This window comes from Mesoplodon mirus, assembly GCF_964341445.2.
Source record: "Mesoplodon mirus genome assembly, chromosome: 12".
Lineage (NCBI taxonomy): Eukaryota > Metazoa > Chordata > Mammalia > Artiodactyla > Ziphiidae > Mesoplodon > Mesoplodon mirus.
In genome coordinates, this window is record NC_138988.1 from 39,601,250 (window position 1) to 39,621,773 (window position 20,524).

Consider the following 20,524-nt stretch of genomic DNA (forward strand, 5'->3'; position numbering starts at 1 on the left):
AGCCATGGCTGCTGAGCCTGCGCGTCCAGAGCCTGTGCTCCGCGATGGGAGAGGCCACAGCAGTGAGGCCCACGTACCGAAAAAAAAAAAAAAAAGATTTTGATAGGCAAAAGGGAGTGGGAACAAGGATACTATAGTAGGCAAAAAAAAAGCAGGTTGGTTATTGCAAAGTTACTTTCCTTTAGGGGATGTCACAGTATAACAGGCAGATGACCTGATCAAATAGTGTTGATCAGGAGATTCATGATTGACTGGTTTAAGATTCCATTTCTGGGAAAGCCCAACTAAAATTAAGACTTGGTTTGGTGGCATGGGGCTTAGCATAAGTGACTCTATTTTGGGCCTGTTATTTTTTTTAACAACAAAACTCTATGATCCCAGTTATATGAGGTACCTAGAACTGTCAAGTTCATAGAGACAGAAAGTAGAACAGAAGTTGTCAGAGATTTGAGGAAGGGGGAAATGGCGAGTGATTGCTTAATGGATATAGAATTTCTGTTTGGGATGAGGAAAAAGTTTTGAAAGTAGACTAGATACTGATAATGGTTGCACAACTTTTTTTTTTTTTTTTTTTTTTTTGGCTGCCCTATGAGGCTTGCGGGATCTTAGTTCCCTGGCCAGGGATCGAACCCGGGCCCGAGCAGTGAAAGTGCTGAGTCCTAACCACTGGACTGCCAGGGAATTCCCTGCACAACATTTTGAATGTAATTAATACCACCGAACTGTATAATGTTAAGATGTAATAATGGTTAAGGTGCTAAATGTTATGTATATGTTAGCACAATTTAAAAACTAAAATTAAAAGAAAAAGAAAAAATCTATAAGAATAAACTGAAGTGTATATCAAATATTGAGTGAGGAGAGTAAGGTGAGTGCCAGAGCCCTCTCAGGCAGCCCGCATGGACCTGCTTTTACAGTTTTGAGACTCTCTGGGGGGAATAAAGGGAGTCTCAGAGATGGATAGAGAAATGAGGCCTGGTCAAGAATTGTTACAAAATTCAGTGTGCAATTTAGGGGGAAAATGGGTATTTTGGTCTCACCTCACCCCGTAGGCCAAGTAAATTCCAGAAGATCAATGAGTCATCAAAGACTCTTGCCAAATCATTGCAATGACCACTGCTTGTACTTGACCTTTTAGCAGCATTTCCTTTTTGACCACTCTCTTGAAACATATCCTTCCCTGGGCATCTACCACATCACACTTCCTGGTTGTCTCATTGTCCTTCCCTTCTCACCCCAGGGTAGCAGTGGGGGTGGGGAAAGGGGGGGCAGGTAACTGGATTAGAAATTATTGGATTTGCTAAAAGATTGGGTGTGGATTTTGAGAGAGAAGAGTCAAGGATGACTCCTAGATTTTTAGCCTGAGCAACTTGGTTAATGGAAGTGTCATTTACTGAGATGAAGACAATTATGGGAGGAACAGGTTTGGGAGCAAAAGTAAAGAGTTCAAGTTTAGCATTTTTTTTTTTCCAGCCGTGCTGCACAGCATGCAGTATCTTAGTTCCCCAACCAGGGATCGAACCCGCGCCCCCTGAAGTTGAAGTGCAGAGTGCAAACCACTGGACCGCCAGGGAAGTCCCAGCTTTAGCATGTTTAATTGAGATGTACAGGGAGGTAGGACAAGAACAGGAGAGCATGGGAAACTAAAGGTGGAGAAGGGATGAGGCTCTAAAGAGGAAAAAGTAGCCAATCACTTTAAACAAGACCGAGCACTGGCCATTAGATTTAGCAACATGGAGCTCATTGATTACCTTTACAGGTGTGGTTTTGGAGGAATGAATTGGGGGTGGGATTGGAGTGGGTTTGGGAAAGAGTGGGAGGAGAGGAATTGGAGGCAGTGAGCTCTTTGGGGGAGCTCTGCTAAAAGGAAGGTGCACAATGCACTGGTCACTGGAAGAGGTGTCACAGGCAAGAGGAGTCTTAAGGAGACATGACAACGAAATGGAATGTGGTATCCTGGATAGGATCCTAGAACGAAAAAGGATATTAGGTAAAAACTAAAACTAAGGGAATCTGAATAAACTATGGACTTTAGTTAATAATAATATGTCAACATTGGTTCATTAATTGTAACAAATGTATCACAATAAGGTAAGCTATTAATAGGAATAACTGTGCATGCCTGTATGTGGGCAGGGATATATGGGAAATTCTGTACCATCTGCTCAATTCTTCTGTAAATATAAAACGGTTCTAAAAACTAGTTTTTAAAAAACTAATTAGGAGATTCTATTTCACTTTATTTTTTCACGTCAAGATCACAACATAATTTTAGCTCACAAAATATTTATCAGTGCACACTTAAGCATCTTCTGTCTGATTTTTTTTTTTTTTAATGTTGAGCCTTCTTTTAATTTATTTATTTTTATTTTTGGCTGTGTTGGGTCTTCGTTTCTGTGCAAGGGCTTTCTCTAGTTGTGACAAGCGGGGGCCACTCTTCATCGCGGTGCGCGGGCCTCTCACTGTCGTGGCCTCTCTTGTTGCGGAGCACAGGCTCCAGACGCGCAGGCTCAGTAGTTGTGGCTCACGGGCCTAGTTGCTCCGTGGCATGTGGGATCTTCCCAGACCAGGACTCGAACCTGTGTCCCCTGCATTAGCAGGCAGATTCTCAACCACTGCGCCACCAGGGAAGCCCTGTCTGATTTTTATAAAAGAAAGTTCTGAGTGATAGTTTGAAAGATCACAGAAAACGTCATATACCTGTAAAAGGAAGTACAGTTCAGAAATATGCTATTATTTCAAAAACAACAAACATTTTTTGTAAAAAAAATTATTTTTATTTTACTTTTTAATTTTTGGCTGAGACCCGCGGCTTGCAGGATCTTAGTTCCCCAACCAGGGATTGAAACCGGGCCACTGCAGTGAAAGCGCAGAGTCCTAACCACTGGACCGCCAAGGAATTCCCTAAAAATTTTAAATTATGTATTAAAATAATACAGAAGTGTAAAAATGGTAGCCTCTTTTCCCTTCCCCTGAATTCATTTTCTATAAGTCACCTGAATGAGAGTTTAGAGTGAGTTCCTCTGGATTTTTTTCTATGTAGCCTATTAGAAAAAGCACTTCGTTTTGTTTCGTGGGTTTTGTTTTCCAAACAAGGAATCCTTTTCACAAATTAGTCTCTAAAACTGTTCCTTTTTTCTTAGCAATATATTGCTAAATTCTTTCCATGTCAACCGCCTGAACTTTCTCCATTCCTTTAAAGAGAAAACCGTGACTTTCAGCAGCAGCCTTGTAGTCCCAGGTTTCACCCTGGTGGTTTAGCCCTGGGGTTGCGATTCGCAAACATGCTGTGGCTGCGCTCCCCGCCCGCCCGGCCGCTCTGAGCACTCAGTGGAGTCGAGGCGCCCACTGTTCGCGAGAAACATCGCGCACTCTGCCCCCACGCCACCACCACGGGTGAAGAGGGAAGATGGACTGGATCCAGAACAGACCCGCGCAGGACGATGGCTAGCCAGATGGATTAATGCGCACTGGTACCCAGGGACGCGAAGAACTCACGACCAGCAGAGAATGAATATCCGCGGCGTCCTCCGCCAGGGAGCAGCCGAGTGCCAAGTCTGCGGTACTGCGCCTGCGCCTCGCGCGCCGCTGCGTCCACTCTCCGCATGCGTGGCGCGGCTCAGCGTCCACTGGAGCTAGAAGATGGCGGCTTCTGCGGTTTGCCGGGCGGCCAACGCCGGGACGCGAGTGCTGGTGCGCAGCCGCCGCTCGGTGAGGTGTCAGCGAGAGCGCAGAGCTATGGGGAGCGGGTCTTTGGAACGCAGACCGGGAGCGGGCTGTCAGCGGTGGCGGGTCGAGAATGGGGAGGTCGCGGGGTCAGAGCCGTGGGAAGGTCACGGCCGAGGGCACGCATGGGAGTCTCGCGGCTGGCCTGGGGGCGGGGACGGGGATCTCACTGCAGGCCTGAGAGCTAAGGAGCGATCCTCCAATCTAGTCCTCAGTCCTGGTCGCCCCTTTCCAGCAGCCGGCCCTGCTCAGGTCGCCTCTCTTGCGGGGCATCGCCACCTACGCGCAGGCCCTGCAGAGCGTGCCGGAGACGCAGGTCAGCCAGCTGGACAACGGGCTGCGAGTGGCCTCGGAGCAGTCCTCCCAGCCTACCTGCACGGTGAGTGGGTCCGCTGTCGGGAGTGCACCTCCATATTGGGCATGGTCTCTTTTCCCAAGTCGGGGTGTGACCTTGGGCTCAAGTGCTCTGTGGTTTGGATCAGACTCCTCTCAGCCACCTCGGGATTGACCCTCCTACCCCAATCCCTACCCTAGCCACGCCTTGACTTCTTGGGGGCAATCCTCACCGTAACCAACACTTACTTAGCGTGTGATGCTTGCCAGTCAGGAGGCCAAGTCTTTTTTCAGCTTTTTCTTCAGCAGCCCATATGAGAGAAGTGATCCTTCAATGAGGAAAATGGGGTTCAGAGACATTAGGTGACTGCCAGCCTCACGGCCCAAAGTCATAATCCGTTGCCTAGAGTGGAAATGTATTGCAGAAGAAATCAACTAGAAAATTCCAGTTAAATGGATAATTTTCCTCAAAATTCACTCAAAGATAGAAATCTTGGCTAGATAAACAGAGAAGATTCTCAAGAAGCGAACCGTCTCCTCCCCACCCCAAACTTAACGTGATTTTATTGGTAAACTCTTTCCGTTTTCCAGGAACAAATAATGTCCTGTGATATAAGTTGTTACTGAACACAGCAAAAGGTGATGGGCAACTTCCTTATTACGTGGCACTTGTATAAGCCGACCCACAGCCTGTGAAGAAAGCTTGGTAGAGAATGCTGTATTTCATGGACACTAAGATGCTCTAGATTATAAGGAGCATCACTGTGCTCTAGTGGCAGGAAAAGAATGCTGCCAATTATAATCAAAGGATACCATGGATTGTAAAATGTATCTTTCAAAGATGTTAGATGTGTAATAGATGTTCATGTAAAGAATTTATGGCATATAGTATGTATATCAACATCTCTTAGGAAAGTAGATGTGAACATTTTAAGTCAGCTGTGAAACAAATAGTAAATTAAAAGATTAGGTCTGTGTCACCATGGGGGTGAGTAGTGTGGTTTGTGTTTCACAGCACACCAGGAGGCTGTTAAGAAAATTATAAGATTCTCTCGTTGGGTGCCAAGGAGACACTTGGCAGTGTTAGGTGTCCAGCTCTGTTTAAAACTTTTTTTTAAGTGTGAACGAAGGCTACTTATGATGATAAAATGTTCAGTGTTTAAGGCAATAGCCTCTCCTTTAATGGCGAAAGGACACAATCACCAGAACAAAGGCAGGATATAATTTTTAGGAAGGAGAAAAGAAGTTGTTTTCAAATGATTAGTTGCTTGCCTAGAAGAAACAAAGAATCAACTGAAAAGTGAGGTTGTATTTAAGAATTTCCTGTGGTGATGGGACAGGTGAACGTGCCTCGTTTGAAGCTTCCCTGTGAGTCTTGATAACCAGTCAGGAAATAGAGCAGGGAGGAGAGGTGATGCAGTGTGACTAGTCATTCAGCTGATGCCCTGTGCCTCTAAGCACAGGGGTCCCGCTGAGAAGTTCTTCCCTAGCGTGGGACTGTGAGCCCCTGTCTGGGGCTTGTGCTGGGTCATGCAGGGTGGGGTGTAAGGCGGGGCTGAGGTGGTTTGTTTGTTACCTTTGTTGGTGGTTTCTTGTCCAGGTGGGGTTGTGGATTGATGCTGGCAGCCGTTATGAGACTGAGAAGAACAACGGGGCAGGCTACTTTGTGGAGCATCTGGCTTTCAAGGTGAGGCTCCTAAAGTCCTGCATCTCCCCTGGGCTTAGGGCTTCTTGCTGTCCCTCCTGAGGATGCAGGTCAGAAAAGTCAGCCTCCTCAATTATGGGTTTTAGCAGGGTAGCGGGGGAAAGAGATCTCTGGATGGCTTTTCTGGGAGGAGTCATGTGGACTTGGCCTCTTCTGAGTGAGCGCCTATCTGGTGAACCCCTGCACAAGGCCCCCAGAGCCAGAAAAACCCCAGGGAGCCATAGGAACCCTGCTCTTCACCAGAGGCCAGGCCTGTGTTGTGTGCGTGCATGGATGTAGAATTGTGGATGTACACGTGCACTGTAACAAACCCACAGATTTAGTTTTTGTAAAACGCTGTGCATCTCTTGTTTGTAGAAGTGAGTAGGAGCTTTCTTGAGGATGGGAACAGCTCCTAAGCCACCTCGTGTTCGCATGGAGTAGAGACTGAGTTCTTAAATGAATGAAAAAAATGGAGAAGATACGGGATAGGTGGTGTTGCGGAGCAGGAATGGGCAGCTAGCGAGGTCCAGCATCATAGTTGTGTGTGTCAGTCTCAACAACATAGATACATACGTGTGTGTGTCATTGGACAGCAGCACTGCCATACACGCTCACGCATACATACACACACACTGGACTAAGGTTGAGTCCTACAGAGGCCACAGCACATACACAGAGTCGTATAAATGGTATGAGGGAGAGTGGGTAGTGGTAGCATCACCTGAACACAGGTGTGAGCTTACCTGACCATGACTGTCAGTAAGAGGAGAGGGAGTGCTGGTAAGGTCAGGCTGGTATGGAAGCTCTCAGTCAAATGCTATACCCCCTCTTGGTATGGGAGCTCTGGATTTCAGGTAACACTTGCTTTGGCCATGCCCTTCTTTCCTGACCCCTGGATATCTTCATTCTCTTGGTCCACGATGCTGTGACGTTGATTGGCTTAAGGCCTGCTAAGCACTTGGTGAGCATAGCCTCTGGGCTGTTTAACCCCAGAGTCTTTGCTGAGGGAGATATCTGTGGACCAGTGGTCCTGCTGGGACTTTAGCCTGTGAGGATGGGGTCCTGGGCTCCCATGTGGCTCCTGATTTGTCCTGTTGATGTGTGGTTCCAGGGAACAAAGAATCGGCCTGGCAGTGCCTTGGAGAAGGAGGTGGAGAGCATGGGGGCCCATCTTAATGCCTACAGCACCCGGGAGCACACGGCTTACTACATCAAGGCACTGTCTAAGGACCTGCCAAAAGGTACTCTGGAGGATGGGACCGGGACACCAGTAGGACTCCAGGAGTGCAGAGGACAGGCACTCAGGACCCCCTGGCCTGGCTGAAGAATGGGGTTACCCTTAGAGTATGGCCTTGCAACAAAGCAACCAGTGGTGTCAGGCCTGGGGTTTTGTCCTGTTACTGGTCTCCAAACCTGTCCTTCTTGCATCCAGCTGTGGAGCTCCTGGCCGACATTGTGCAGAACTGCAGCCTAGAAGACTCGCAGGTTGAGAAGGAGCGTGATGTGATCCTGCAGGAGCTGCAGGAGAACGATGCATCTGTGCGGGACGTGGTCTTTGACTACCTGCATGCCACGGCATTCCAGGGCACACCTCTAGCCCAGGCCGTGGAGGGGTCCAGTGAGAATGTCAGGTGAGTGTTGGCTGGTCTGGGGTGGAACTCGTCCCCTCATTCTGGCATGGCCAGGCCGTGTCCACATGAGTTTGTTTTAGTTGATCTGCTGTCTGTGCTGTTTGTTTTCCTACTTCACACAACTGGAGACATCGTCTGTGTTGCCACGTGGTCCCTGTGAGTCTTTTTTAACACCTGTGTGGTTTTCACTTGAATTTCGGGCTTTGCTTTAGGGTACGTTTCCATGCATGTCCTGCCAGCCTGAGGGAGGGTGCTCTGGGTATCCCTCCACACGGCTTCTTGTCCTCTGGTGGGGTGAGCTCTGCTGTTGCCCCTCAAGAGCCCCCACCGTCAGTTCTTACCCTCCTCAGAGGGGACTACAAGGCTGTCCTGAGGTGGGATGTGAAGGGGGCCCCAATGAGGGCTGCCCTCTGGGCCCCAGAGTGGTGGGTGGCAGAAATGGGGCAAGGACCAATTGGTGTGTGGGGTCCTGCTTTCAGAGAAGCCATGTCTCCTGGTCTGTCTCCTCAGCCCCTTTTTGTGTGACCCAGATCATTCTGGTTTGGGAGCGGTGTTGACCAATTGGCTGTATGTCTTGCAGGAAGCTGTCTCGGGCAGACCTGACTGAGTACCTCAGCCGGCATTACAAGGCCTCTCGAATGGTTTTAGCAGCAGCTGGAGGTGAGCGATGGGCTCGTTGAAGCCCTGTGGTAATAGGGGAGTGGGCTGTGGCCTTGGTTACCAGGGCCAAGTCTCCCGGTTCTGACCATAGGGATCTTCCACTCCTGGGGACACTGTTCCCACCCTGTCCTTGAGGGGAGTGACCTCTCTTGCATACTCTTTGAGGTCGGGTGGGATTCTCCTCTGCTACCACCACTGAAACTGGCCGCCCGGGGATGCTACTCCCCTCTTTAGTACAGGCCTCAGTTAGGCTGTTGGCCCCTCCAGGCCTCAGGGTTTTCTCAGCCCCACCTGGTCATAGGAGATCCAGGTTGTAGGCTGGTGGGAGATTCAAGCCCTCAGGCTTGTTTCTCTTGGCCTTGTCAGTGGGCAAACCAGATGTTGCATGACAGATGGGAAGTGCCTTGAAAGGAAGGCATAGAGTGGTAGGGGGACTTTAATGGGGGACTCAGAGTTAGAGGGTAGGGAGGTGCTTTTGAAGCATGTGTCGTTTAAACAGAGGCTTAAAGAGAGGTGGGATTTAATTCGGTGGGGAGTGGGAGGTCTGTGCAGAGGGGAAGAGCAGTGTCACGGGCTGGTGTGTTTTGAGGCTCGCTCTGCTGCCATGTAGGGGCCAGAGCGGAAGTGGGCAGGCTCAGGGAGTGCTTGTGGCAGGTGCCTGGTGGGGGACGGTAGGAGCCGGGAGAGAAGCGCGGGGACTCAGGGTGGCTTTTTAGGTAGACACCTGACAGAGGAGGGGATGTGGTGGGGAGGGGACGGGAGCAGGGCCAGGGTGCTTTCCCAACTTAGGTCGTGACAGCTGACTGGGCAAGAAAGATTGATAGGAAGAACATGATTGGTGACTTTGGGGCCAGTGAACCTCGGGACCAAGAGCAGCCTGAGCTACTGACACATCAGACTTTGTTGAGTCGAACAGGATCTGAGCTCAGGGAAGGAAAGAATAAAAGGCAGAGGCACCTAGCAGGCTGTACCTGGGGGAGGCTGCTTACTACCACAGCGCCCACTGGTCAAGGCGCTAGGACAGCAAAGGCCTCCTCTTGCAGAGGTGAGGTCCAGCAGGGGTCCTGAGGCGTGAGTTTGTAACGTTACTGGTAAACGTCCCCAGCTCTCAGGGGACCCCGAAGCTAGTCACAGCCCTGCATAGCACCTCTTTGTGTCCTCTCACCTGCCAGCCCCCACAGGATCTGCTTGAGGAAGGGCCTCAAGCAGAGGGAGAAGGAAGGGCAGGTGGCCTTATGCCCAGGGAGCACCAGTCTTGTCCTTGGTGCTGGTGGGAATGTGTCACATGGGAACCCATTTTGAAGCTGAGCATGCTGCTGCTTCCCTGTGGCTGAGGTGATGGAAGCTGTTAGACCCTGAGGTGCCTGCCCTGCCCATGAAATAGGGTGTGTCTGTGAAGGGTCCTCTTCCCTCACCTTGTCCTGATGTCACGTCTTCCTTTTGGTGTTTCCCACCAAGGCAGGACATGGGGTCCTCTGCGTGTGTGTGATCTCCCCTACCCTGTGCCTTGGGCCCTGGCTGGCCAGTAACTCTGCTGTCTGTCTTGGCAGGGGTGGAGCACCGGCAGCTGCTAGACCTGGCCCAGAAGCACTTCTGCAGCCTCTCTGGGACATACGCTGAAGACGCTGTGCCCACTCTCACTCCCTGCCGCTTCACTGGCAGTGAGGTGGGCTGCTTGGTGGGCGGGGGTAGTGCCCTCAGCCGGGACCTCTTGGGGGCACCCTCGTGTGCATGGGTATCTTCATGACTCCGGAGCTGCCTCGAGTTGGGCAGGTGTCCTGTGGCTGCTGCCTCACAGGCACACGTGTTCACACTTGCATGCACACTCTCCACCCACACTTGGCACCTTTGCTGGTCGCCTGGGAAGTCTGGCTGTCCCTCAGCTTTGCCATGTACTGTTTCAGATCCGCCACCGTGATGATGCCCTGCCTTTGGCCCATGTGGCCATTGCAGTAGAGGGGCCTGGCTGGGCCAACCCGGACAATGTGGCCCTCCAGGTGGCCAATGCCATTATTGGCCACTATGACTGCACTTACGGTGGTGGCACGGTGAGTGCCAGGGGTGCGCATGGGATGGGACCTTGTCTTCAGGGAAGAGAGGGAGCTGGGCTGTGGGCGCTTGTACTGTGGGGTTTGGGGTGTGGACCACAGACAGGAGGGTGGGTGCTGACGACCCTCATCCCTGGTAGCACCTGTCCAGCCCACTGGCTGCAGTTGCTGCAACCAAGAAGCTGTGCCAGAGTTTTCAGACCTTCAACATCTGCTACTCAGAGACAGGGTTACTGGGCGCACACTTTGTCTGCGACCACATGAGCATCGACGACATGGTGTTCTTCCTACAGGGCCAGTGGTGAGTGGCGGCCTAGTGCTGCCAGGGAGGTGGGGAGGGAATAGGGCCCTTTGAGCAGGACGTGGGAGGCTCAGAGACAGCACCGTCTCTCAGGATGAATCCCACCCCACCCCTGCTCTAGGATGCGCCTTTGCACCAGTGCCACAGAGAGCGAGGTGGTCCGGGGCAAAAACATTCTCAGAAATGCTCTGGTGTCTCATCTGGATGGTGAGTCCTGCAGCCCTGTGGCAAGGGGTAGAGTGCATACTGGCAGTGACAGTCCCAGTGTTCCAAACCAAGATTGGAAACGAAAACTTTGAAGGTCACACCATACCCCACCACTACCCCTCTCACAGGGGCCTAGGGTTTTAGGTACAGGTGTGGGTAGGCTAGATCAACAGCCCATGGATACAGTGACAGGTGGTTGTACAAGTGAGGGTTGTGGTCTAGGTCAGACCAAGGTCCAGGTCAGCCCAGAATGCTGAAGGTTCTGTGTGTACCGTGAAGCACTTTGGCGGCATCTCTGGGACATATGCCGAGGACGCTGCACCCACTCTCACTCAGTGCCGCTTCACTGGCAGCGAGGTGGGCTGCTTGGTGGGCGGGGGTAGTGCTCTCAGCTGGGACCTCTTGGGGGCACCCTTGCATGCATGGCTTGTACCCACGTGGATTGGACCAAGTGGACCTGTAAACTTCCCCCAACCCTTGCAGCCACCACTCCTGTGTGTGAGGACATTGGACGTAGTCTTCTGACGTATGGCCGCCGCATCCCTCTGGCTGAGTGGGAAAGCCGGATTGCGGTAACGGGGGTCCCTGGGAGAGGTTCTGGAGTCTTGGCCTGGCAGACTCCCAGAGGGTGGAGAGTTGAGGCAGTGCAGACTGCTCCTGTAGGCAACCCTGGTGTCCGAGGCAGCGTCACCTGCCTCGGTGGTGTAACTGGAGGGCAGGGCCGAGGCACTGATGGCTGTAGGGATGGGTGGGGCCCGTGGAAGTCTACAGCAGGGAGAGCCCTGCTGCATTTCCCCTTTTGGTTGAGGGGTAGCTCCATGGTACGTGTGGAAGATCTTGGTCACCTGGATAATGTTGACTGGCAGAGGTGGTCCCCAGGTGCCCGTCGCTCAGTGTGCCCTCTGCTTCATCTTGCAGGAGGTGGATGCCAGGATCGTGCGTGAGGTCTGCTCCAAGTACTTCTATGACCAGTGTCCAGCAGTGGCTGGATTGGGTGAGTGGCCTAGAAAGTCTGCTTTTTGTCCTTCTCAGGCTGTTGTCTTGGCCTCCCCTCTGCCTCTGCTCCCCCGTCCCCCAGCTTTCACGGGGAGCAGCACGTTGAGGCCCCTAAGAGGCTCTGCCCAATAGCCTGGCTGGCAGGGAGTTCGTGCTCAGAAAACCTGTCCTAGCAGCTCCCTGACTCCCTGCCAAGGTGCCTCCATCAGTACCCCACAACCGCCAGGTAACGGACACCTCCATGTGTGGGGTGGGGCTCCAAAGGCCAGAGCATGAAGGGACAGGCTCAGCACCCCTTGGAGGAATGTTCTCTTCCCTCTTTCCACTCCAAGCCTGTCTTGTGCTGCTCTGGGCAGCTCTGGATGGGGTGCGGCGCAGGGCCAGGTGTCCCTGTACAGGCCAGGTACCTCACCCTGACGCCCCGCCCTATCCCCACAGGCCCCATTGAACAGCTTCCAGATTATAACCGGATCCGTAGTGGCATGTTCTGGCTGCGCTTCTAGGCAGGAAGCCTGTGCAGGCAAGAGGGCGGGGCCGGGGTCTGTGGTGCCCCCAACCACAAACATACCACCTCAGTCCTTCAAACCTGTGCTGCACATAACCACCAACCAATAAAGTCCTGTGTTGAGAACTGCCTCGTCCCTCTCTTGGCCTTGGCATGGAGTCCACTGGGCAGTGGATTGGGGAGCAGGGACTTCCTCCCGGTTCTGCATCTCCTAGATCCTTCTGCCTTCCCACAGGCTGATGTGTCCTTAGCGAGGGGCAAGCGTGGGGCTGCAGCACAGAGGCCGGAAGCCTTTGATGCCTGCAGGGAGCTGAGGCCAGCTGTTTCCACTTAGCCACATGGGCGATGCTCGTAGCCAGTCTGTCCCAAGAGTGAGGTGTGGGAGGCCATGGGAACTGCAGGCCCAGACTTTGCCCTGGTAGAGGTCCCAGCGTGGGAACTCGGGGGGCTCAGGTGGGAAGCCCCTTGCTGTGGGTCCTGTGCGGTCACCCTCCGGCGGACCCTGGTCCCCCGGACGGACCAGGAGAGGCCAAGGAATGTCCCTGAGGGAGCCTCCTTCATATGTTTACTCTGGATTCTGGGAGGAGGATAGCCTGGGGCATAGTGTTCCCATTTGGTTTCTAACTGCTGCCTGGACAGGCAAGGCAAGAATCCTTTGCCTTGATTTGCCGCTGACTCAGGCTCCAAGAATATCCCTGAGCTCAGTGGGGCCTGAGCCCCCTCCCTAGACTTGGTCTGTCCCAGGCAAGTTCTGAGCTGCTGGCCCGGCAGTCCCCTCCCCATCTCCCTGAGGACCTGTTGGAGCTCTCAACTGTCTAGTCCCCCTGCCACCTTTGGGCTCTGGTCCCCAAGGCAGGTGGGCAGGTAGGCCCTTCTTCCTGTGCCCCCCAACCCTTCCACAGTCAGGTTCCCTGGGATTCCAGTGGGGGAATGGAAGTGTGGGGCCCAATTTTGCTGTGAGGGAGGTGCTGCTGGCACTTGTGGACAGGGCTCTGGGACAAGGTTTCTTGAGAAGATGGCTATTCAGAAGTGCCCTAGCATCCCAGCCTTGCAGTGGCCAAAACAGCCCTCAGTTCGCTCCCACTCCACCCCAGTGCTTTTCCCTTCAGCCCTGTTTGTTGCCACAAGTTGTCAATTAGGAAATAACTGTCAAGTGCTTTCTAGAACCCAAGGCTGGGGGACTCAGGTCATCCTACTTTGTGAACAGCTGGAGAGAAGCTGCTGGACAGTGAAGAACCCTGACAGGCCCACCCCTGGATGGTTATAGACACAGCATATCCAGGCTGGGGAACAACAAGTGCCAAGCGTGTTGTCCCAAGTTTGAGCTCCTGGAGGATGGGGCTTGATTTCTCTGCTAAGGCCAGGCCTGACTCTCAAAGGCTACAGGTGTGCTGGACACAGAGTGCTCGAGCGGGTGACCTGGTCCTAATGGACCTTGCATGCCTAGCCAGGGAATCTTTACTTTGGAGGCATGCTGGGGGAGGTGTATTGGAAGTTAATGGGAAGAGAAGTGACTTGGTCAGCTGAGAGTTAGCCTGGGAACTCAGGGTGGGTTTCTGTGCAGTCCTGGTGAGCAGCTCTGTGGCAGAGCAGATACCACAGCTATAGTAAGAGCTGGAGTGGGCTTTAGGGGACACAAGCAGGGCAGCATCCCCAGCAGGGCTGGGGTACCACAGGGGAGGGGCAGGTTGGAGGAGGATGACCTGCCCAGCTTTGGCCACGGTTCTGAGAAATTTGGAGGTGTTCAAGACAGTGGGATGTGTGGGGCTGGAATCCCCAAAAGAGGACCCAGTTGGAGACATGGTGCCATCCAGCAGAGGTGGTGACCGAAGCCAGAGGAGGAAATGTCCAGGGGAGTGTGGGAGGGAGAAAGAAAACTCTAGGGCCCCAGTGTGTTTATGGAGGGAGCTGGTGTCTGGGGTTGGGCCCTAGCTGTGCCTGCCAGGAGGCCACACCCCTGCTCATGAGCCTCCCCCGAGCGCCAGACCTGTGCTCATCCTCAACCTTGCTTCTGCCTCCAACAGCCTCTCCAAGCACGCTTTGAGTGACCCCCTCACAGCAGGCAGCCATTTCTTTTGGGGGACTCCCTCATGGTTCTGAAGAGGTTTGCCTGAACACCCTCTCAGCTGGGCCTCCAGTCTCCCCTAAAGGCTAGACCCAAATGTGTATGTATGCCTGCACTGTATGTGCCAGCTCGGCCCTGCTCTCACCCACCCTTGCTGTACAAGAAGAGGTGAGGGTCTTGCAGGCAGGGGCTGCCTCTGTAATGAGCGCACGACTGGTTCTCTGTAGCCCTCACCTGAAGGACAGATTTCAAAGGGTTGGAGGGTCCTGGGAAATGGCTGAAGAGACCTTGACCTAGGGAAAAGGTTCTGGGCCCTATGGATCACAGTGCTGTACCTCATGATAATTTGGGGCTGTCCCTGTAGCTCAAGCCTTATGGACAATAGGAAAACAGGCAGTGTGGATGGTTCTCACTGCCCCCAGCTCTGGCCATACCAGAGACCTCAGGCCCTAGAAGAGGACAAGGCAGACAAGTTTAACAGAAGTGCTGTCCCCTTTTGTCCCCCATTAGCCTATGGAGCCCCAGGAGAGGCTGGGGGGCCAGGCACGTTGGAAGGGGCCCTATGGCAGTGGTGAGTCTAGAAGTATTCTCCAGGCTTAAAAAAATAACGGGACCTGCTCATGGGAGTATCTCTCTGCCTCGGTATCAACCCCTATAATGAACATATATGTATATACAAAGAGTGTCCCTGGCCTGCAGGTGTGTTGAGGGGACTGTCCATAATCACAGAAGCCAGCTGAGGGAGACGGGTGGGAATTCAGCCTGGTTAAGGGAAGAGGAGTGAGGAAGGAGTAGTTATGAAGGTGGACACCACAGGCGGATCTTGAGGGCAGTGAGGAAGGGAGGGAGGAGCCCAGGGTGACCTCTGGGCCTGGCAGAGATGATGGGTGGAAGGGGGTCTTCAAGAAGAGTAGGTTGGGGACTTCCCTGGTGGCACAGTGGTTAAGAATCTGCCTGCTGATGCAGGGGACACAGGTTCGAGCCCTGGTCCAGGAAGATCCCACATGCCATGGGGCAATTAAGCCCGTGTGCCACAACTACTGAGCCTGCGCTCTAGAGCCCGCGAGCTGCAACTACTGAGCCCGCATGCCACAACTACTGAAGCCCGCGCACCTAGAGCCCGAGCTCTGCAACAAGAGAAGCCACCACAATGAGAAGCCTACGCACTGCAACAAAGAGTAGCCCCCGCTCACCACAAGTAGAGAAAGCCTGCGCGCAGCAACGAAGACCCAATGCAGAATAAGAGTAGGTTGGAGGAGGGGACTCTGAGGGGCCAAAATGAGAATGTGTGGGTAGGGGAGCCTGGCTGGAGGAGGACAGGCGTACCAGTGGGGGCATAGGCAGGAGGGGGTGGATTCCTGAGAGATGAGCTGTCACTGTGGGTGGTCCACTCTCCACACATGGATAACCCCTCCCTGCAGGCACAGCGGGATGGCATCTGCCTGGGGCTGGTTCAGAGCACAGCAGGGGGTCCAGGACACTGGGATGGACATGTATGCATAAGTACAATACAGATTTTCTCCTGGCTTCCCCTTCCAAAGTAGGGGTGGGCATTACTTGGATGCAGCCCAGTGGTGCCTTGCTTTCCCTGGCATGAGCCTAGAGCCCCTCATTTGCTGGGAGCTGGTCTGCCTGTTGAGGGGATTGGGGTGGGACACAGGAGACCCAACAGACAGAGGAATGGCTGAATCACAGGAGAGGCCAGCGGGACTCATGGCCTGAGGGCTTGTCTGGGTAGCCCTGTCGGAGGTGGGGGTGGGGTGGGGGGAGGGGGGTGGTGAGTCACCTCCAGCTGCATCTTCTACCCCACCAACATCCTGCTGCGTCTTTCATCCCCAGGAACCTGTCTGAAGTCTGGTCTCCAGCAGTCACTTCTAGTCTGTTTGACCTAAAGCAGCCAAGATCTCTGACCCTAGATGGGGTTGGAGAGGGATCCCTCAACATCCATCTGTAGAGAACCTCCTGGGGAAATCCCAGAAGCCATGGGAGGTGGGGGTCTTTACACTTAAGTGGAGTCAGATCATCTGTCCAGGGGAGGGGTGGCAGGGGCGGCGACTTCTGGGACGATGGGTGGGGGCGGGCCGCCTGGGTCCCCGCCCACTGCTCCGCCCCCGGGATCAGGGACTTTTCTCTGCTGTGGCTGCGGGACTGCGGCAGCGGCTGGCGATTGGAGCCCGATCGGAGCCGGTGGACCGGCAGGCAAGACCGGGACTGGGGGTGGGAGAGCGCTGGGCTCGGACCCGCCAAGGCCGAGGGACAGAGGCGGGGTCCTGGCTGACCGTTTCCCTCACCCAGGATGAGGCTGCGGCTCCTGGTGGCTGCGCTCTGCGCGGGGATCCTGGCAGGGGCTCCCCGAGTGTGGGCCCAGCACAGGGAGAGAGGTGGGTACGGCAGGGAAGGACCCCATCCAGGGCACTGCACCCTGCCACCCGCGGCTCCACTCGACCTTCATCCTGGATCCCGCCTCCCACCCTCCTCAACTCATGCATTTCTCCTAACTCTCCCTGGACTCCCCAAACCCTCCGCGACCCACACTGCGTCTCCCAAACTGCATCCAGTTGTGCGTGGGTCCCCTACCCTATGTCACTCCGCGCTGGTCCCCAGACGCCAACCTCAGTCCCAGATCCTCACCCGCTCCGGCGACTCTCCCTCCCCACTAGTCCTCCGCGGGAGAGTCCGCTCCGGGCCCCACCTCTGCTGCCTCCACCGCTCCCAGGCCCAAGCCAGCCTGGGCTGGTTTGCACAGTGGATGAGGCCGACTCCCCCTCCCCAGCCCCAGGGGACCACAGTGAGGGTAGAGGGTGGGTGGGCCCCAAGAAAAAATCGTGATCGCTCTTCCCTGCCCCAGTGAGCTGCACGCGCCTTTACGCCGCTGACATCGTGTTCCTACTCGATGGCTCCTCGTCCATTGGCCGAAGCAACTTCCGCGAAGTGAGGGGTTTCCTTGAGGGGCTGGTGCTACCCTTCTCTGGGGCAGCCGGTGCACAGGGTGTGCGCTTCGCTGCCGTGCAGTACAGCGATGACCCACGGTGAGTGGTTCCCCACAGCTGGACCCACCAGGACCCCACCCCCAGAAAGAAGCAGAGAGCCCCCAAACCCCTAGGTCAGGCTTTAGGGAACCCAGAGGATCCCCCCTCCCACCAGCCAGGACATCTTCTTAAGACAGAAGCAGGGATCTCCTAGGTACAGCCCTCACATCTGAGACCCCTCCTGAATAGTGCCTTGCCAAAGATAGGAGCTGTGTTTTCTGATCTAGAGATGGAGAGGCCTAGAAGGGGACCCAGTGGCTTGAGATGCCCTGTGCCTGCTGGACTCTCCATGTTCTAGCCTCCTGATACCTTCAGCCTCCCTCACTCAGCAGAGGGCCTCCCTGTCTGGCCAGTGTCCACCTGCTTATAACTGGGCCCTTCCTCCTACCATTATTTAATTCACCAGACATCCTGGTACCTGAGCCTGGGAGCCCCAAGGGGTCCAGGCCTGCCCAGGCCCAGCCATAGGTGCGACACAGTTGGGTACCTAAGGAGTTTGTTAGCTTGGGAGCTTCAGAGATGGAAAGTAGGAATCGCAGAACCAAGTGGACCCTCAAGGGGGCCTGATAACAACCCTCATTCTAGAGGCCTCTTAGAGGCCAGGACCGGAAAAAGTCCTTGCTCCTAGCCTGCTGCCACCCCCCTCCCCACAGGACAGAATTTGGCCTGGATGTGCTTGGCTCAGGAGGTGATGTGATCCGTGCCATCCGAGAGCTCAGCTACAAGGGAGGCAACACGCGCACAGGAGCTGCAATTCTCCACGTGGCTGACCGTGTCTTTCTGCCCCAGCTGGCCCGACCTGGTGTTCCCAAGGTGATCTCTCACCCTACCATGCCTTCCAAGGTGACCCCAAGTAAGTGTCTGAGGCAGTCCTGACTTGACCCTGCACCTGCCCCAGGTCTGCATCCTCATCACAGATGGGAAGTCCCAGGACCTGGTGGACACAGCTGCCCAGAGGCTGAAGGCGCAGGGAGTCAAGCTGTTTGCTGTGGGTGAGTACCAAGCTGGGGTGACAGGTCAGCTGGGGCAGGGATGAGTCAGAGGGCATGTGGTCAGCTGAGCCCTGATTGGGCATCACCTCAGGGATCAAGAATGCCGACCCTGAGGAGCTGAAGCGAATCGCCTCGCAGCCGACCAGCGATTTCTTCTTCTTCGTCAACGACTTCAACATCTTGAGGACGTTACTGCCTCTTGTTTCCCGGAGGGTGTGCACAACTGCAGGTGGCGTGCCTGTGGCCCTGCCCTGTGAGTTCCTGCCCACCCTGTGTGCCCTGACCTGGACCCTGACCCGAACCCCAACCTGGGAGTGCTGATTCCATCCCATGTGCTCCTGACCCTTGAGCCCAGTGCTGTACCATAAGTGCTGACCCCTGATCCTCTTGCCTGGTTGCCTGACTGCCCCTTTCCCAGCTGATGACTCAACCTCTGGTCCACAAGACCTGGTGCTGTCTGAGCCAGGCAGTCAATCCTTGAGAGTACAGTGGACAGCGGCCAGTGGCCCTGTGACTGGCTACAAGGTCCAGTACACGCCACTGACGGGGCTGGGACAGCCACTGTCGAGTGAACGGCAGGAGGTAAGGATGTCAGCAGTGGTAGGTGGAGGGCTGGGGACTTAGCTGGCCAAGATGAAGTGACCTCTGACCCTGGGCAGGTGAGCATCCCAGCGGGTGAGACCAGCGTGAGGCTGCAGGGTCTCCGGCCACTGACTGAGTACCAAGTGACGGTGGTTGCCCTCTACGCCAACAGCATCGGGGAGGCCGTGAGCGGGACAGCTCGGACAAGTGAGCAGTTCTGCTAACCTCTGACCCTGCTCACCTAACCACCCATCCCAGTAACCCCTCCCCACTCTGGACTTACTAATCCCTGGTGGGACCTTCCCCTAGCTGCTCTGGAGGGACCGGAGCTGACCATCCAGAACACCACAGCCCACAGCCTCCTGGTGGCCTGGCGGAGTGTGCCAGGTGCCACTGGCTACCGCGTGACATGGCGGGTCTTCAGTGGTGAGTGAGAGGTGTGGGCTGAAGGAAGTCCCTGCACCTCAGACAGGACTGTAGGGTGCTGAGTCTGCAAGACCCACTGACCCCTCTGTGCCCCCTGTGCAGGTGGGGCCACGCAGCAGCAGGAGCTGGGCCCTGGGCAGGGCTCAGTGTTGCTGCGTGACCTGGAGCCTGGCACAGACTATGAGGTGACTGTGAGCACCCTGCTTGGCCGGAGCGTGGGGCCTGCCACCTCCCTGACTGCCCGCACCGGTGAGAGGGCTGGGTGCTTTCTTCAGGCTGGGTGGGCAGGCTGGCAGGGCACAGAGGCCACTGACCTCCCATGTGCCCTGGGCAGACACTTCAGTTGAGCAGACCCTGCGTCCCATCATCCTGGGCCCCACATCCATCCTTCTTTCCTGGAACTTGGTGCCTGAGGCCCGTGGCTACCGGCTGGAGTGGCGGCGTGAGAGTGGTCCGTGTGTGTGGGGGGTGGGCAGGCTGGGTCTGGACCTGGCCTCAGCTGGCCTGACCCTGTCATCTTGCAGGCTTGGAGGTGCCACAGAAGGTGGTGCTGCCCTCTGATGTGACCCGCTACCAGTTGGATGGGCTGCAGCCAGGCACTGAGTATCGCCTCACACTCTACACGCTGCTAGAGGGCCGCGAGGTGGCCACGCCTGCAACCGTGGTCCCCCCTGGTGAGGGCTCTGTGGGCCCTGCCAAGTGAGAGGGGTAGGTACAGGGGCCCCAGGCTGCCTCTCAGGCTGTGCTGTCCAACAGGGCCAGAGCTGCCCGTGGGCCCTGTGACAGACCTACAGGCCACCAAGCTGCCTGGGCAGCGGATGCGAGTGTCCTGGAGCCCAGTTCCCAGCGCCACCGAGTATCGGATCACCGTGCGCAGCATCCAGGGTGAGGGGGACGCAGCCAGACCCGTACACACACTGAAGTTCCAGCCTTTCCAACCATTCCAGCCTTTCCAGCCCTCCTCCACTCCGGGGTCTCTACAGCCTCCTCCTCTCTCCTTGTCCATCCACCTCCCAAGATGGCACTGAACCAGAACCTGTCACAGGGTCTGTCTGCTCCCTGCCCTGACCCTGCCTGTCTCTTCATCTGGATCTGTCTCCACTCCCTGCCCCACCTCCCTGGCCATGGCTTTCACCCTTCTCCACAACCACAAGCTCAACCCCCGCCCTTCTATAACCTTAGCTGTGACCACTGTTCTCCCATGTCCCCATCCAATACTGACTCCACCTCACTGTCTGTCGATGACATGTTAACTCATGTCGCTGTCCGCTGACTTCTGACATCCTACATCTTATGTCCTTCTCCACTGACTCCTGTCATTATGTGTCCCCATTCA

General features: G+C 55.0%; 2 protein-coding genes across 9 annotated transcripts in view; both read left to right on the plus strand.

The window, feature by feature from the left end:
- Positions 1–3,272: 3,272 nt before the first annotated feature.
- On the plus strand, positions 3,273–12,220 carry UQCRC1 (ubiquinol-cytochrome c reductase core protein 1). 6 transcript variants are annotated; one of them, XM_082639720.1, is made up of 13 exons: positions 3,273–3,711; positions 3,935–4,105; positions 5,660–5,746; positions 6,858–6,987; positions 7,179–7,377; positions 7,958–8,037; positions 9,588–9,703; positions 9,942–10,085; positions 10,226–10,386; positions 10,508–10,593; positions 11,077–11,165; positions 11,512–11,587; positions 12,028–12,220. In XM_082639720.1, exons 1-13 carry the CDS (start codon positions 3,643–3,645, stop codon positions 12,090–12,092), a joined length of 1,473 nt encoding a protein of 490 aa, XP_082495846.1. In that variant the 5' UTR covers positions 3,273–3,642; the 3' UTR covers positions 12,093–12,220. The 6 variants fall into 6 exon arrangements, with proteins under 6 accessions (XP_082495846.1, XP_082495847.1, XP_082495849.1 ...); XM_082639721.1 differs by having other exon boundaries at positions 3,273–3,693; XM_082639723.1 differs by having other exon boundaries at positions 3,275–3,711; positions 3,965–4,105.
- A 4,065-nt stretch (positions 12,221–16,285) lies between these two features.
- Positions 16,286–20,524, plus strand: part of COL7A1 (collagen type VII alpha 1 chain) — a 32,082-nt gene continuing 27,843 nt past the window's right edge. For all 3 annotated transcript variants that reach the window (XM_082638380.1, XM_082638382.1, XM_082638381.1), the window contains exons 1-13: positions 16,286–16,358; positions 16,455–16,540; positions 17,008–17,188; positions 17,842–18,001; positions 18,087–18,180; positions 18,272–18,433; positions 18,599–18,762; positions 18,840–18,969; positions 19,072–19,188; positions 19,291–19,437; positions 19,523–19,639; positions 19,713–19,862; positions 19,945–20,073. In XM_082638380.1, the coding sequence (XP_082494506.1) occupies positions 16,456–16,540; positions 17,008–17,188; positions 17,842–18,001; positions 18,087–18,180; positions 18,272–18,433; positions 18,599–18,762; positions 18,840–18,969; positions 19,072–19,188; positions 19,291–19,437; positions 19,523–19,639; positions 19,713–19,862; positions 19,945–20,073 (1,636 nt within the window). In that variant the 5' untranslated portion in view covers positions 16,286–16,358; position 16,455. The remainder of the gene's footprint in view (positions 16,359–16,454; positions 16,541–17,007; positions 17,189–17,841; positions 18,002–18,086; positions 18,181–18,271; positions 18,434–18,598; positions 18,763–18,839; positions 18,970–19,071; positions 19,189–19,290; positions 19,438–19,522; positions 19,640–19,712; positions 19,863–19,944; positions 20,074–20,524) is intronic.

Excerpts from the sequence above, each read along its gene's own strand:
- UQCRC1 (XM_082639720.1), top strand. The coding sequence starts at position 3,643 with ATGGCGGCTTCTGCGGTTTGCCGGGCGGCCAACGCCGGGACGCGAGTG. Across the intron at positions 10,387-10,507 it reads TTCTTCCTACAGGGCCAGTG|GATGCGCCTTTGCACCAGTG; the intron begins GTGAGTGGCGGC and ends CCCCTGCTCTAG. Across the intron at positions 11,166-11,511 it reads AGTGGGAAAGCCGGATTGCG|GAGGTGGATGCCAGGATCGT; the intron begins GTAACGGGGGTC and ends TTCATCTTGCAG.